Source organism: Ranitomeya variabilis, chromosome 2, assembly GCF_051348905.1.
Source record: "Ranitomeya variabilis isolate aRanVar5 chromosome 2, aRanVar5.hap1, whole genome shotgun sequence".
Taxonomy (NCBI): Eukaryota; Metazoa; Chordata; class Amphibia; order Anura; family Dendrobatidae; genus Ranitomeya; species Ranitomeya variabilis.
The window spans coordinates 732,327,314-732,342,562 of NC_135233.1; the positions used below are offsets into that span (position 1 = coordinate 732,327,314).

At 43.6% G+C, this 15,249-nt stretch overlaps 1 protein-coding gene across 3 annotated transcripts in view; it reads right to left on the bottom strand.

Moving 5' to 3' along the window:
* Positions 1-15,249, bottom strand: part of FIG4 (FIG4 phosphoinositide 5-phosphatase) — a 613,672-nt gene that overhangs the window by 378,101 nt on the left and 220,322 nt on the right. For all 3 annotated transcript variants that reach the window (XM_077289568.1, XM_077289569.1, XM_077289567.1), the window contains 3 exons: positions 8,360-8,488; positions 7,363-7,463; positions 5,004-5,166 (listed from right to left, as the gene is read on the bottom strand). In XM_077289568.1, the coding sequence (XP_077145683.1) occupies positions 5,004-5,166; positions 7,363-7,463; positions 8,360-8,488 (393 nt within the window). The remainder of the gene's footprint in view (positions 1-5,003; positions 5,167-7,362; positions 7,464-8,359; positions 8,489-15,249) is intronic.

A 15,249-nucleotide genomic window follows, 5' to 3' on the forward strand; every position in this document is an offset into this window, starting at 1 on the left:
GTCTGGGCCCCCCCTCTTATGCTTTTGCTCTCCATGCCCCAAGGTTTAACAAAGGGCGCTGGGAGCTTGCCTGAAGCTCCACGGCTGTCAAACCTGAAAGGCTGCACAGCTCCAGCTCCTTCCTCCTTTGGTCAGGTGACGGCACACATGCGATGATGTCATCGCGTACGTGGCAGCATGTAATTGCAGCCAGAATACCAGAGTTGCAACTGCAGGTAATTGTCAGTGAGGTAAGTATGAAAAAGTTTTTCTTTTCTTTATAAAATTAATTAAATGGGTGAGAAGAACCATAAATGATGAAGAGAGAGGAGAGGGGGACTGCAAATGATGAAGTGGGTGAGAGGAGTGGCATTGCAAATGATCAAGGGAGGAGCACTGCAAATGAATTAAGAGGGGAGGGGGACTGCAAATGATGAAGTGGGTGAGAGGAGTGTCATTGCAAATGATCAAGGGAGGAGCACTGCAAATGAATTAAGAGGGGAGGGGGACTGCAAATGATGAAGTGGGTGAGAGGAGTGTCATTGCAAATGATCAAGGGAGGAGCACTGCAAATGATGAAATAAGAGGGGAGGGGGACCGCAAATGATGGAGGAGGACCGCAAATGATGAAGTGAGTGGCTGAGGTGGCCTGCAAATGATGAAGGGAGAGGGACTGCAAATGATGGAGTGGGAGGGATGGGGACTGCAGATGATGGAGTGAGTGGGGTGAGGGGAACTGCAAATAATGAAGTGAGTGGAGGAGGGGAACAGCAAATGATGTAATGAGGGTGGGAGAAAGAAAATGATATACTGAATGTGGTAGAAAGCAGTTGATAATGAATAGAGGGTGTGGGTGGGAGAGAGAGAAGACATGACAATGAATTGGGGCCGAAAAGGCATGTAAATATATTAAATCAGGGGAGCGGGAGGTACAGTGGGAGGCGTTGAGGATGTAGTGACTGGTAATGAATTGGTGGAAAGAGTACAGGTGCTAATTTATTTATATATTTATTGGGTGGAAAAAGTGTCTATTCATAGTTATTGGGGGCACAGTGGTGGATTACAATTCATATTTGGAATGGTGGGTTGCATTACAGCTAAATACATATATTAATGGTGGTTGCACATCTGTATTCCCTAGTATGCCCTAAAAGGGACCAAATAAGACTACTTTCACACTAGCGTCGTACGACGAACGCCGTAATGCGACGTACCGACGCATACTGTGAAAGCACTGCACAACGGGGGCAGCGGATGCAGTTTTTCCACGCATCCACTGCCCCATTGTGAGGTGCGGAGAGGTGGGGGCGGAGTTCCGGCCGTGCATGCGCGGTCGGAAAAGACGGGCACGACGCACCAAAAAACGTTACATGCAACGCTTTTTTGTGCCGACGGTCCGACGCAACAGTCGCACGACGGTTGCGACGTGTGGCAATGCGTCGCAAATGCAAGTCTATGGAGAAAAACGCATCCTGCAAGCAATTTTGCAGGATGCGTTTTTTTTCCAAAACGACGCATTGCAACGTGCGTCGTACGACGCTGGTGTGAAAGAGGCCTAAGGAAGAAAAAAAACTGTTTTGGAGAACCAGCACAGAGCATCCCTACAATTAGGGTAAATGTAAGAAACCCCCGAAAAAAGCAATCCAAAAAATGCAGATGTCTCTGCCAGAGAAAGCGCTTTCTCTGACAGAGACGTCTGCCTTTTTTGGATTGCTTTCTTTGGTGGATGCTCAGTTCCGCCCTCACAATGCTGCCTTCCGACTGACACCGGCGGTCCATTAGCTTGATTACTAAGGTATTTATACCCTCCTAGCCACAATTGTGGTACTCTCCCTGACGAAGCCGTACGGGTTACGGCGATACGCGTGGGGTCATTCCAGGGTCCCCCACACATATCCCCTGCTGTTTGGACGTTCCTGCCTGGGTCATTTTTTTCGGGCTTTCCTGCTGTGAGTGTCTTTTCTGGTGCATTTGGCCATTTTTGGCTATTACTCCTTCAGTTGTTTATCAGTCATTGGTTATCATTATCAATCCTATCTGACTGTCCTGTTACTCACAGCGCTCATAGTATAAACCCAGGTTTTTGGGAGTTTCATTTACTCTATTTGTAGGGATGCTCTGTGCTGGTTCTCCAACACTGAGTTTTTTTTCTTCCTTATTTGGTCCCTTTTAGGGCATACTAGGGATCGTCCAAATTTTGACATGTCCTGATTACTGATATCCCAGGGTGCACTGGATAAATATTTATTAGGAGCTTTATTGCCTCAGGGTTATAAGATTGCATTACACTTATTGTAGCTGTTTATTGCAGTGGGTTTGAGTGGTTGAGTGACCGACGCTGCTTAAATGGGTCCTATGGGGTGATGTTATGGCAGCCGGATGGTATAACTTCCCACAGGTGAAGTAGGTCCCAAGGGTTCCCGTGTGTAGATGGAGATGGTGTAATAAGAACAGAGGACACAAGGATGCAGTCTCTTTACCTCTTTACTGAAGCAATTCAGGCAGCCACAGTCCAGGGTACCGGATCACAGGTGCTGGTGGTGGTCCGTCCGGCTTGGAAGCAAGTTGGGATTTCCTCCTTACCAGGTGGGGTTAGTAGCCTTCCCTCTAGCACTGTGATGTAGTTCCTTGCTGCCTATAGCTGTCCAACAAGGTCCTCACGAGGTTTCTGTCCTTTTGTGTAAGTGGGACACTAACCTGTATGACAGGTGGCTTGAGCCTTTTTACAGGGTCTCTATCACGACCCGAGCTCTATACGCCACTGTGTCTTCAGGTGTTAGGGCGGGCAAGTGACCTGTAGTTCAGTTGTCCTGCTGGTTTCTGCTGTGAGTCTTCCCCTCACAACCTCGGCCTCCAAGCCACCGGTATCTGCGCTCTGTCAAGAGGTAGCTAAATTGCAGCTATTCTTCCCTGATCTTAACTTCGCCTTTGCCTCTGTTCCCTTTCAGCCTCTTTATCAGTTGCTCTGCTCTGTCTTTCCATCCCAGGAGCTGCAGAATCACTCGTCTGCACGGCTCCAGCTTTCCTTCCTCACACATCGCTCTCCTCTCACCAACAACTAACTCTTCCTAACTGCCTAGCAACGGCCTAGCAACTGACTCCTCCTCCTGACCAGAGAGAGCAGCTCCCCTGAAGTTGGGTATAGAGCTCCCCCTTCTGGCCTGAAGTCAGAATGGTGTTGTATGTGCTGATTACCTGATAAATGGATCCTTCCCTGCTTCCAAGTGTGACATCACTCTCCCCGTGAGGAAAGCAATGCCACTTATGATATGGTGTTCGATAGGAACTGTTAATGTCTGATTGGTAAGAAAGTGGTGCAAAAGTGGAGTTTTTCCAAAAGTGGGCAGTGGGACTGTGGAAGGTTCGAGGGGTGAAGGTGGAGCTGGGGTAGAGGCGGAGCTGGGGTGGAGTCTCGGGGGGGGGGGGGGGCAAAAATGTCGCCAGTGTGGGGCCTGGAAATTCATGCCAACAGACCTGCCTATGTGGCTTGGTCCCTTCCCAGCTTCTAAAGTATATTTTTCTCAAACATACCTGGTTGAAATCATACAGCCAGGGTCTCATACATACTGCTTGTGGAACAAGCAGCATGTATGCTGTCAGGTTCCCATTAAAGGGAACCTGTCACCTGAATTTGGCGGGACCGGTTTTCGGTCATATGGGTGGGGTTTTCGGGTGTTTGATTCACCCTTTCCTTACCCGCTGGCTGCATGCTGGCCGCAATATTGGATTGAAGTTCATGCTCTGTCCTCCGTAGTACACGCCTGCGCAAGGCAATCTTGCCTTGCGCACGCGCAGTATGCTTTGCCCAACTGCGGGCAAAGCCGAAAAGCATTAGTGCGCATGCGCCGGCGCACTATGTCCCGGAACACAGCGAAATACAGCCGAATACAGCACTTGGCTATCTCTAGCTGACCAGTAGAGACTAAAGGCCCAAGCCCTGCCCCATTAGTCAATTATAAACTGAAATGGAATCGGTCAGAGGAAACTAACACCTGTGTTCTTTATATTTTCTAGCATTTTTATGAGCCTGCTGGCTTAAGGAATATGCAGACATACATTTTGTGTGGGCAAGTTTATATCCAATTTACTTCTATTATTAAAATGGATTTTCTATAATAAAAATGTGTCCCTACCAGAGGTCTGCTGGGACCCTCACCAATTATAAGACAAGGGGGTCCTTGAGTCCGTTGTGTGACGGAACGATAGACTGGATGCATGACCCTCACAGCATTCACTATCTGTGGGACTGCTGGAAATGCCTTGCACAGACCTTGGCTATCTTTGGCAGTCACAGACCTACTACTGAGCAGCACTGGCCATGTGCCCTACTGCAACATTCAAGTAGGGGCTTTAGGGACCCCCATTCTCATATAAGATGGGGATCTTAGCAGTCAGAACACCACTGGTGCACTTATTTATCCTGAAAATATGTAATTTGTTTCAAGTATAGGAAAAACCCTTTAATTTTGAGGTTTCGTGTTTAATCAGATTTTGCTCTGCATTTTTACTGATCACTATCCTTACACAATACATGAACTATAAAAGACAACAAATTACAAAATCTGCTCATGTACCTTATTTCTCTAATCATCTCTGCTTACTCATTGAGCAGCACTACTCACGTGTCTGTTCTCTTCTCTACAACACTACAAATATTCAAACACATTTTATAGACTCTTTGTAATGAGCTAATAAACTCTCCACAGATCTCCTCCAGCTCCAGTACATGTGCTCATTTTTCCATTTCTTCTTTATCCCCGTGATTAGGTTTTTTTTCCTATTGTATCTATCCTCTCTATGACTGCACTGATCCTCTCATACAATGAATTGTACACTGCATTGTCTTTGTGGGCACTGATTTAAGCATATTACTTATAAATATTAGAGTTCTTATATTACATTGTATTATTGTGCATTATGTCACTTATATGTTGCATTTGATTCCAAGTTTACAGAATGTGACGGTGCAGAAAATAAATATCTAATAATTAAAGTAAAACATTGCATAAACTTTTTCCACTAACATGTAATTGGTGGCTTTGGCATCATTGTGGAGATATCTTGAGACCAGTATAAGGGAACAGAACCGCGGACCTGTACATATGAGGAGTAGCTGCCAGCATTAAATGACATCACAGAAGCATCGTGAACAATTTGCTCTGTCTCTACTTCATTGGCAACGTCTCCCTAAAAAGCAAAACAGAACTCCACATCATTTAGCAAAGATTGCATTGACATAGCATGGGTATTGCTTTACAATTTTAGTAAACTTACAAGCATGCAGACTATAAATTGTGACTTAAAGGGAATCTGTCACACCCAAAATCGTGGGTGAGGAAAGCCCACCGGCATCAGGGGCTTATCTACAGCATTCTGTAATGTTGTAGATAAGCCCCCGATGTTACCTGAAAGAGGAGAAAAAGACGTTAGATTATACTCACCCAGGGGCGTTCCTCGCTGCAGTCCGGTCCGATGGGCGTCGCGGTCCGGTCCGGCGTCTCCCATCTTCATCAGATGACATCCTCGTCTTGTCTTCACGCTGCAGCTCCTGCGCAGGCATACTTTGTCTGCCCTGTTGAGGGCAGAGCAAAGTACTGCAGTGCGCAGGCGCCAGGAAAGGTCAGAGAGGCCCAGCACCTGCGCACTGCAGTACTTTGCTCTGCCCTCAACAGGGCAAATAAAGTACGCCTGCACCGGAGCTGCAGCGTGAAGACCAGAAGAGGATGTCATCTGATGAACATGGGAGGCGCCGGACCCGGACCAGCAGCAGGACCGCCCCTGGGTGAGTATAATCTAACCTCTTTTTCTCATCTTTTAGGATACATCGGGGGCTTATCTACAGCATTCCAGAATGCTGTAGATAAGCCCCTGATGCCGGTGGGCTTACCTCACTCGCGATTTTGGGGGTGACAGGTTCCCTTTAACATGTGCCATGCTTCACCACTGTAAACATTTGTTTTGTGTATTGGAAGATACCCCCTCTGCAGAATCCAGAAGGAGGATGTTCTTTTTGTTTTGATCTCATACACAGAGGATTACATTTAGCTAATATTTGCAGAAAAGTGACAAATCAACCAATTATAAAAAAGGGAGGGATCAATCAAATTTAGATAATATCTGTAGAAAAAATAAAGATCAACTAATTGAAGAAAAGAGAGGGATCAATCAAATTTAGATAGTGCTTGTAGAAAAGGAAGGGATTTATCAAAATGTAATAATCAATCAGACATATAGAAAGTAAATTTAGGCGTGCTGAGCGTTGAAATGCAGACCATGGTCACTCTCTAATATGTCAAGTCTAAGGCTACCTTCACACTTGCGTTTTCTGGTTTCCATCGTCGTGCAGTAAAATGACGTATCGACGGACGTCATGAAAATAGTGAGAAACGTGTGCGACGGATCCAGTGAAATGACGGATGCGTCGCTTGTGTTGTTTCTATTTGTCAATGGAAAAATTTGAGATAGACAGAGACAGAGAGAGAGAGACTTTTTCCCGGGCTTGAAAAATCCTTCCGGGCATGCTCAGAGGGGGAAAACTGGATCCGTCGCTGGATTCCTGTGTGTGACGGTCAGCGACGGATCCTGCGTCCATAGGCTTCCATTGTAGCCGACGACGGTCAGCGCAGGATGCGTCGCTGACCGATTTTCCGACGTGCAGAAAAAAACGTTCCTCTGAACGTTTTCTCTGCACGACGGACCGCTATTTTACGACGGATCCAGTGCACGACGGATGAAACGGATGGCCATCCGTCACAATCCGTCGCTAATACAAGTCTATGGGAAAATGCATTCACTAAAAACGATGGATTGTGATGGATTCCAAAAAACGCAAGTGTGAAAGTAGCCTAACATAACCAATAAACAAATTGGTACAAAATTATTCTTCTGTAGTGGCAACATTCCTTTCATAGTGCAGGGCTAAATTTTTAAAAAATTTCAGATGTTGATGTGAACTAGGGCATGCGTTATGTCTAAGTTTGCTTGGTTGCCAAGCAGTACATCAAACAAGCAGTTGTGCAGCTATAGACTCGCTGACTCTAGCAACCATCCATCATTCATGGTGAGAACTAAGCAATCAAACACTTCTTTGCCAGGATAACCGCACATCCTAAATACAGAGGATCCAGGCTAAAATAATTAATGACTCCTATGTTTATTATATTATAATATATTAACATATACATCGAGCAGAACAATTTAGGAAGCATTATTATAAAAGTATAACACTGCAAGGAAAGGTAAATACTGTATAGCATTCCATGAATGGTTGCCAATGCAGTGAACGCTTTGAATACAAAAACACCAGGCAAATGTAAATCCTAGATTATTTTTCAGCTCATTTGTTTTATCTTCACATCCAGTCATTAAAGCCATGTTCATTACCTCACAATTTGCTCCTCTCTTTAAGAAACGAGTCCCAGCAAATTTGCTTGATCTTCTGGCCATGAGAGTTACATAGATTGGGCGACCGTAAATTAATAATTCTTAGAGAATGATTAAGGTAAACATAGAAGAGCACGAAATCAGATAGGGAAATGACTGAGGATACGTACACAATGGGCCTGATTCGTTATCACACTTCAAGATGTTTTTCGTACAGTTTGTTGCATTTGGCTACTTTTTGGGGTTAACAACAAATTCACCTTTCTACTTGTGCCTTTTTAAAGTCAATTTTATACGTGTTCACCTGTGGATTTTTTTTATTTTGCCACTGTGAGTGTGATGTAGGATTTTTCAGACGATTCTGCATAGCTCGAAACATCAGTGAATAACACAAATCAGAAAATAAGTACTTAAAAAATCCTCAAATGATAAATCAGTGTCACGGGGTTACCGCGACAGTGTGGAGCCAGAAGACCGCAGCTTCTGATTCTCCGGCACTGAGAAGAAGCACTTCTTCATTTTAAATGTGTTTAATTTTTCTGGCAGAACAGGGGTTAATCGGCCACGTTGGAAATCCCTGTGCTCACAGCTGTGCTCAGTTAGCCATTCCTTTCCCCTTTATAATCTGGGCTCTGCTACAAATCCTTGTCAGAGCAAGCATTCGATGCATGGCTAATGGAGGGAGAGAAATTCATATGAGAAGGAGAGTTGGAGCAGTTATCTGTGACTGTTGTTTGGATTGTATGTTTGGTAGTTTCGGGGAAGGAGCCCCCGGTCCCGGGTCACCTGACAGCTGTGTCGTAACAATCAGCTCCAAAGTTTTTAGAGATGTAATGTTTTTACACCTTATATATAAAAGCATTTCAAAGTAAACTACTAATAAAATTATCTTTTATTACGCTTCAGAGGGTATACTGTAGACAAACGTGAGGAAAAGAGTCCCCGCAATGCAATACAGAGCTGTAAATGAGTTCTACTTCTGTTATAAAAAGGATACTAGATTGCCCACAAAATCCATGAATAATATAAAGTAACCAATCATGATGAACAATGTCCTTGATGCACTTCAAGAGCTCCCCATTCCATACATACTTCATGTAGGGCTCGCTGCAAATGCCAAATGTACCTGAAAAGATGAGAAAATGAAACTTCACAATACAATTCAAAAGCAATATACAGTATATTAAAGGGATTGAGAAAAATGTAACTTCACAATACAATTCAAAAACAATATACAGTATATTAAAGGGAACCTGTCAGCAGGATTGTGCACAGTAACCTACAGACAGTGTCAGATTGGCATACTTCATACTGATGAAAATGATACCTTGGTTGAGGATGTCTGTCTTGTGGTTGTTGTTTAATCTTTATTTTCAGTTTTGAGTTAATGATATTCTCGTGCTTCGGGGTGGCCTGTGGGGGTGTATTTATGTGGTTCTCTGCTTAGCTAATTGTCACTAAGTGACTGTCCTAGCATGACACAACCCGAAAAGTGATAGAAAAACAAGACGTGCACTCTGGAAGTCGTATGGTAGGTGCTGGTTGAACCCGAAGAGATAACTTTAGAAGAAAACAACCGCACTCAAAGTGTAGATTTGCGTCATAAGTGTAAGGAATTTAATAGGGACACCACAGTGATACAATCAATTGTTCAAGTATTGCAGAGGTAGGTATTGTGGAGGTAACGTTTCGACCCGTACGTGGGCCTTTGTCAAACCTCACTGAAAGGTACAGAAACAAAAATTAGAAACATGCATGAAACAAACTATACATACGTAGCTAGTCAGATAAGAAAGTACAAGAATGCATGAGACAAAAATAAAAATCATACACATGTGGCTAGTCAAATAAGAGAGTATACACAGGAGAGCCCCATATAATATCACAATATATACAATATATACATAGTATGTACACAAAGAGCCCCGTGAGATGCGGGAGCAATGGCAGAGAATTACTGCCCAGTAAGGAGGCAAAAGCCAAGGAGGAGGGCCTCGTGGATAAACATAGTCTGATTGAAAAAATGCAAGTCTGGATCTAAGACAATACATGAGTATATGTTATAAACAGATGCTATAAACAGTTTTAATGCAGAGTGTAATGCATACCTGACCTTCAAGAAGGAAGAGAAGAAAGCAACGTGGAACGCGATGGCTCCTGAGGAGAGCAGAGAAAATAGTAAGGAGACAATAATCGTAGATAGGGAGGGCTATAAATAGGGGTGCAGCGGCACAATAGTAGAAGAACTTGATGATAGCAGAAAGGCCAGTAATACAGGGTGAAGTGGATATGTCTCTGAGGCTGGAGAGCTAGGAAATAAGGAAGGAAAAGCAGAGAGGGGTATAGATAAGGGCACTGCAGCACAATAGTGGAACACTGAATAATGGCAAAAGGTCAAAATAAAGTGCACATACCACTGGAACAGGATAACTAGGAGATCCGGAACGGCACGGATGCAGGGTAAAGTCCCTGGAAGAGCTGAAGCGCAAATGAAGGAAGGGGGGAAAAAAGTTGAAAATGACAAGCCACTGGGAAGAATGGAGAAGCGTCTGTGCATGAAATACCTGTGGGTCCAATGTCCAGGTATGGCGCCTAGGGTGTGCGCAGGGAGACAGTGGCTGTCATAGATATAGGTCCGGTACAGGAAATGGATGGGGCGTGGGGGGAAGGGCGGCAGTGACGTGCAGGGCGGCAAATGATGGTGGAACGCATGGTGGAGCGCAGGGGGCGGGCGCATGCGCTGTACGGAGTGGATGGTAACTGTGAGGATGACGTGGAAAACAGGCTTTACAAAAGGGCTTATCCTTTTGCCCTACCCCGACATGGGACAAGTTCAAATTGACCCAGGATCTGCAACGGTTCTACCGTAGTCTCCGCCTTAAGACTCATTTTGGACTGCCACAAGACTCCGCTGGAAATAGGACCTCCACGACTGTGGCGGATCCTATTCCCGAACTGAGTATCATCAATTTGGGATTGCGTTCTACCAGTACCTATAATCCACCACGTACCAATCATGCCACCGAGGCCTATATTGACCTGATCCAAAGGGACATCAATACCATACTAGAGCAACACCGCCTGGGTGGTCTTCCTACCCATAGCAATATTTCCCCAGTCGAGAAACAGGCCATTGAGTCACTTAGGTCTAATAAAAAAATTACCATCAAGCCGGCCGATAAAGGTGGGGCTATTGTTGTTCAGAACACAGCTGATTATTCGGCAGAAATACTGAGACAACTATCAGATACCACCACATATCAAAGAATTTCCTCTGATCCAACTCCCAACATCAAACTACAGATCAATAATATTCTTCAGAAGTACCAGGCTCTTAACATTCTTGACTCCAAAACCAGTCATTTTCTCACCAACCCTCATCCGGTCACTCCAGTCATTTACACATTACCCAAAATACATAAATCACTCATCAATCCACCTGGCCGACCAATAGTCGCGTCAACTGATTCCATATTGGCTCCCATCTCAATTTATTTGGAGAAAATCCTCACTCCTCTTACCAAAAATATGAGATCCTTCATCCTCGATACGGGCCATTTCCTTCAAATTTTAAAGCAGTTTGCCACCACCCCGCCGGATTGTATCTTGGTTACATTTGACGTTAAAAGTCTGTATACCTCCATTAAACACGATCTAGGTATAGCAGCAGTCGGTGATCTTCTTGAGCAGTCTGCATTTTCACACCACTCTAAACAGTTCTGCATTGACCTATTGTCCTTGATTTTACGAAATAATTTCTTTTTATTTGGTGATCAATATTATCTCCAAACCCAAGGTACTGCCATGGGTGCCAACGTGGCCCCTGCCTACGCCAATACGTATATGGATTCCTTCGAAAAGGAGTATGTGTACAATAATCTCTTGTTTCGGTCCCACAGTCTCTGCTGGCTCCGCTACATAGATGACGTTTTTTGTCTATGGACGGGCCCACTAGATTCCCTTATGGCTTTCTCTGAACAGCTCAATTCAGTCCGCGCTGAACTCCAATTCACATTGAACTTCAGCACATCTCAAATTTCATTTCTGGATACCATGATCATCAGAAGTCCTACTGGAAAACTCAGCACGGACCTCTTTTCAAAACCCACCGATACCAACAGCCTTTTACATTACCAGAGTTGTCACCCACTATCAACTAAAAACAGCCTACCCCGGTCACAGTTTAAACGAGTGGCACGGATTGTGTCCAATTCAGATGTACTACCCACCCGTCTGGATAACATGTCCCTCAAATTTGCAGCTAGACACTACCCTAGCAGTTTACTTGCCAAAGAGAAACAGTTAGCTCTTGACCCACCCTTGAATTTCAAAAAAACAACTAAACCAGAGCGGGTTCCCTTTGTACACACCCACCACCCTGTCATGCCCTTGATCTACAACATCATTCGCAGCCACTGGCCCCTATTGCACAATGCATACCCACATATTGAGGCATTCCAAGTACCGCCACTCATGTGCAAACGCAGGCCCAACAATATCAGGGACCGTATCGTAAAGGCTGACATAGGTAGCTCCCTTAGGCCACCACGCCAGACCTTCTTGGGCACCGAGATGCGTGGCACGTATCCATGCCTTAATTGTGCATGTTGCTCCAATGTAATTAAATCCAACACTATTACCCATCCACATTCTGGCAAACAAATCCCTATTAGAGGATTTTTCACCTGTGAATCTAAGAACGTTGTTTATGCCGTCAAATGCCCATGTGGGCTTCTCTACGTGGGAGAGACCACGCAACACATTCGCGAACGTATCTCTAGCCATAAGTCCACCATTAGGTGCAAAAAAACCTGGCTCCCCCTCCCACATCACTTCTTAGCGGCTAATCACTCAGTGTCCCAGCTACGCTTCCAGGTGTTAGAGCAGGTTGAGCGCCCCAGACGTGGTGGGGACCACATAAAACTACTACGTCAACGTGAATCCTATTGGATTTTTACCTTACAGACACTAACACCTAAAGGTCTCAATAGGGAACTTGATCTAATCTGACTTGTATCATCCCATATTTCTGCATAAGGTGACCCCCTGATTTCCTGCTGAGTCTCCTGCTATTCCATATGACGCTTGTGTATATTGTACATTTTGTTCACTATGTTCTACTATCTTTTGCAGGTGTGAGTATGCTGACCTTCTTTATTCTTACTTCACTAACCTATCCCCTACTTGCAGGTAGCTTGAATATTGCCCTTCGGTATTTCACTGGGGTAAGTACCCAGATCCTTTATTTTCATTTTTATTTTTATTTTGATATTTTTTCATATATTTTTTATTTTTTATTATTTTTTGTTTTTTGTCTTTAGTTTTTATTTTTATATTTTTTACTTTTTTGTTTTTTGTTTTTTATTCTTTTTATTTTTATTTTTATTTTTTTATTTTTTATTTATTTCTATTATTACTATTTTTATTTCTATTTTTATTTTTATATTTATTTTTATATATACTTCATATTTATTTTTATTTTCTATCTTTATTTCATCTCTTTCATTTTTCATATTTGTATACTGTTCCATCTTTTCATACTCATTTCCATTATTTATTACCACCTTTTCATACTTTTCACTTATCATTTTTTCATTTCATTATTGTTCGACATTTATTAATTATTTATTTATATTTATTTTTATTTTTATTTATATTTATTTTTATTCATTTTCCATTTTTCATTATTATTTATCATCTATTTTTCATCTCTGGACTTTATTTTTATTATTTATTATTTATTTTTTACTTTTATTTTTATATTGTTCGACATTAATTAATTATTTTCATTCATTGTCCATTTTTCATTATTATTTATTTATTACCTCTGGACTTTATTTTTATTTTTATTATTTTTATAATTTTTTACCGTATATTTTTTCATTTTTTCATTGTTTCATCTTTTACTCTTCAATTCTTGTTATATCTATTTTTCTAGTCTTATCCTCTATTCTTCCCAGTTCTGTATTTTTATTTTTCCCTCCACCTCATCTTCATCCTTCAATTTCCTTCATTCATTCCATGGTTCTCATTCCTTTACTCTCCTCCCTTTCTTCCTTTCCCCAGTATGCCCTCCTCTTCCTTTACCCTCTCTAGTACCTCGACCATTTTTTCTTTACCCTCATTGTCCTTTTTACCCTATTCTTTCTCATTTTATCTCCTTCTCTTCATTCACCCCTTCCATTTCCCATCCTACATCACGCATCCTATGCTTGCATCGCTTGGCCCCTCCCCTCGATATGCCGTCACTGCCTGGCCCAACACCGGCTCACTGGGCTCTCAGAGGCGCCGCACACTGCGCATGCGCCGCACATTACGCAGTGATATGCCATAACTGCCTGGCTTTCTGTGCTCTCAGAGGCGCCGCACACCGCGCATGTCCCTGCTCTCTGCGCTCCATTCTGCGCTCCAACCTGGCCCCTCCCCTGTGCGCTCACCGCCCTGTTTTCCACGTCATCCTCACAGTTACCATCCACTCCGTACAGCGCATGCGCCCGCCCCCTGCGCTCCACCATGCGTTCCACCATCATTTGCCGCCCTGCACGTCACTGCCGCCCTTCCCCCCACGCCCCATCCATTTCCTGTACCGGACCTATATCTATGACAGCCACTGTCTCCCTGCGCACACCCTAGGCGCCATACCTGGACATTGGACCCACAGGTATTTCATGCACAGACGCTTCTCCATTCTTCCCAGTGGCTTGTCATTTTCAACTTTTTTCCCCCCTTCCTTCATTTGCGCTTCAGCTCTTCCAGGGACTTTACCCTGCATCCGTGCCGTTCCGGATCTCCTAGTTATCCTGTTCCAGTGGTATGTGCACTTTATTTTGACCTTTTGCCATTATTCAGTGTTCCACTATTGTGCTGCAGTGCCCTTATCTATACCCCTCTCTGCTTTTCCTTCCTTATTTCCTAGCTCTCCAGCCTCAGAGACATATCCACTTCACCCTGTATTACTGGCCTTTCTGCTATCATCAAGTTCTTCTACTATTGTGCCGCTGCACCCCTATTTATAGCCCTCCCTATCTACGATTATTGTCTCCTTACTATTTTCTCTGCTCTCCTCAGGAGCCATCGCGTTCCACGTTGCTTTCTTCTCTTCCTTCTTGAAGGTCAGGTATGCATTACACTCTGCATTAAAACTGTTTATAGCATCTGTTTATAACATATACTCATGTATTGTCTTAGATCCAGACTTGCATTTTTTCAATCAGACTATGTTTATCCACGAGGCCCTCCTCCTTGGCTTTTGCCTCCTTACTGGGCAGTAATTCTCTGCCATTGCTCCCGCATCTCACGGGGCTCTTTGTGTACATACTATGTATATATTGTATATATTGTGATATTATATGGGGCTCTCCTGTGTATACTCTCTTATTTGACTAGCCACATGTGTATGATTTTTATTTTTGTCTCATGCATTCTTGTACTTTCTTATCTGACTAGCTACGTATGTATAGTTTGTTTCATGCATGTTTCTAATTTTTGTTTCTGTACCTTTCAGTGAGGTTTGACAAAGGCCCACGTACGGGTCGAAACGTTACCTCCACAATACCTACCTCTGCAATACTTGAACAATTGATTGTATCACTGTGGTGTCCCTATTAAATTCCTTACACTTATGACGCAAATCTACACTTTGAGTGCGGTTGTTTTCTTCTAAAGACAACCCGAAAAGTGGACGGTCACAAAACGGTGAAACACACAAGGGTACATCGGGGACACAATAACAACGGTGGTCCCTGACAATAGGGAATGTGGAAATGGACACCTCCTGCACTCACCTGAGGCTGTTTTCTAATCTCCCTAACGTCCCTGTACGGTTTCTTTCACCCCGTCGCTGAGCAGGATACCTAAACCCTCACTTGCCCTGCTCCTATCCCTAAG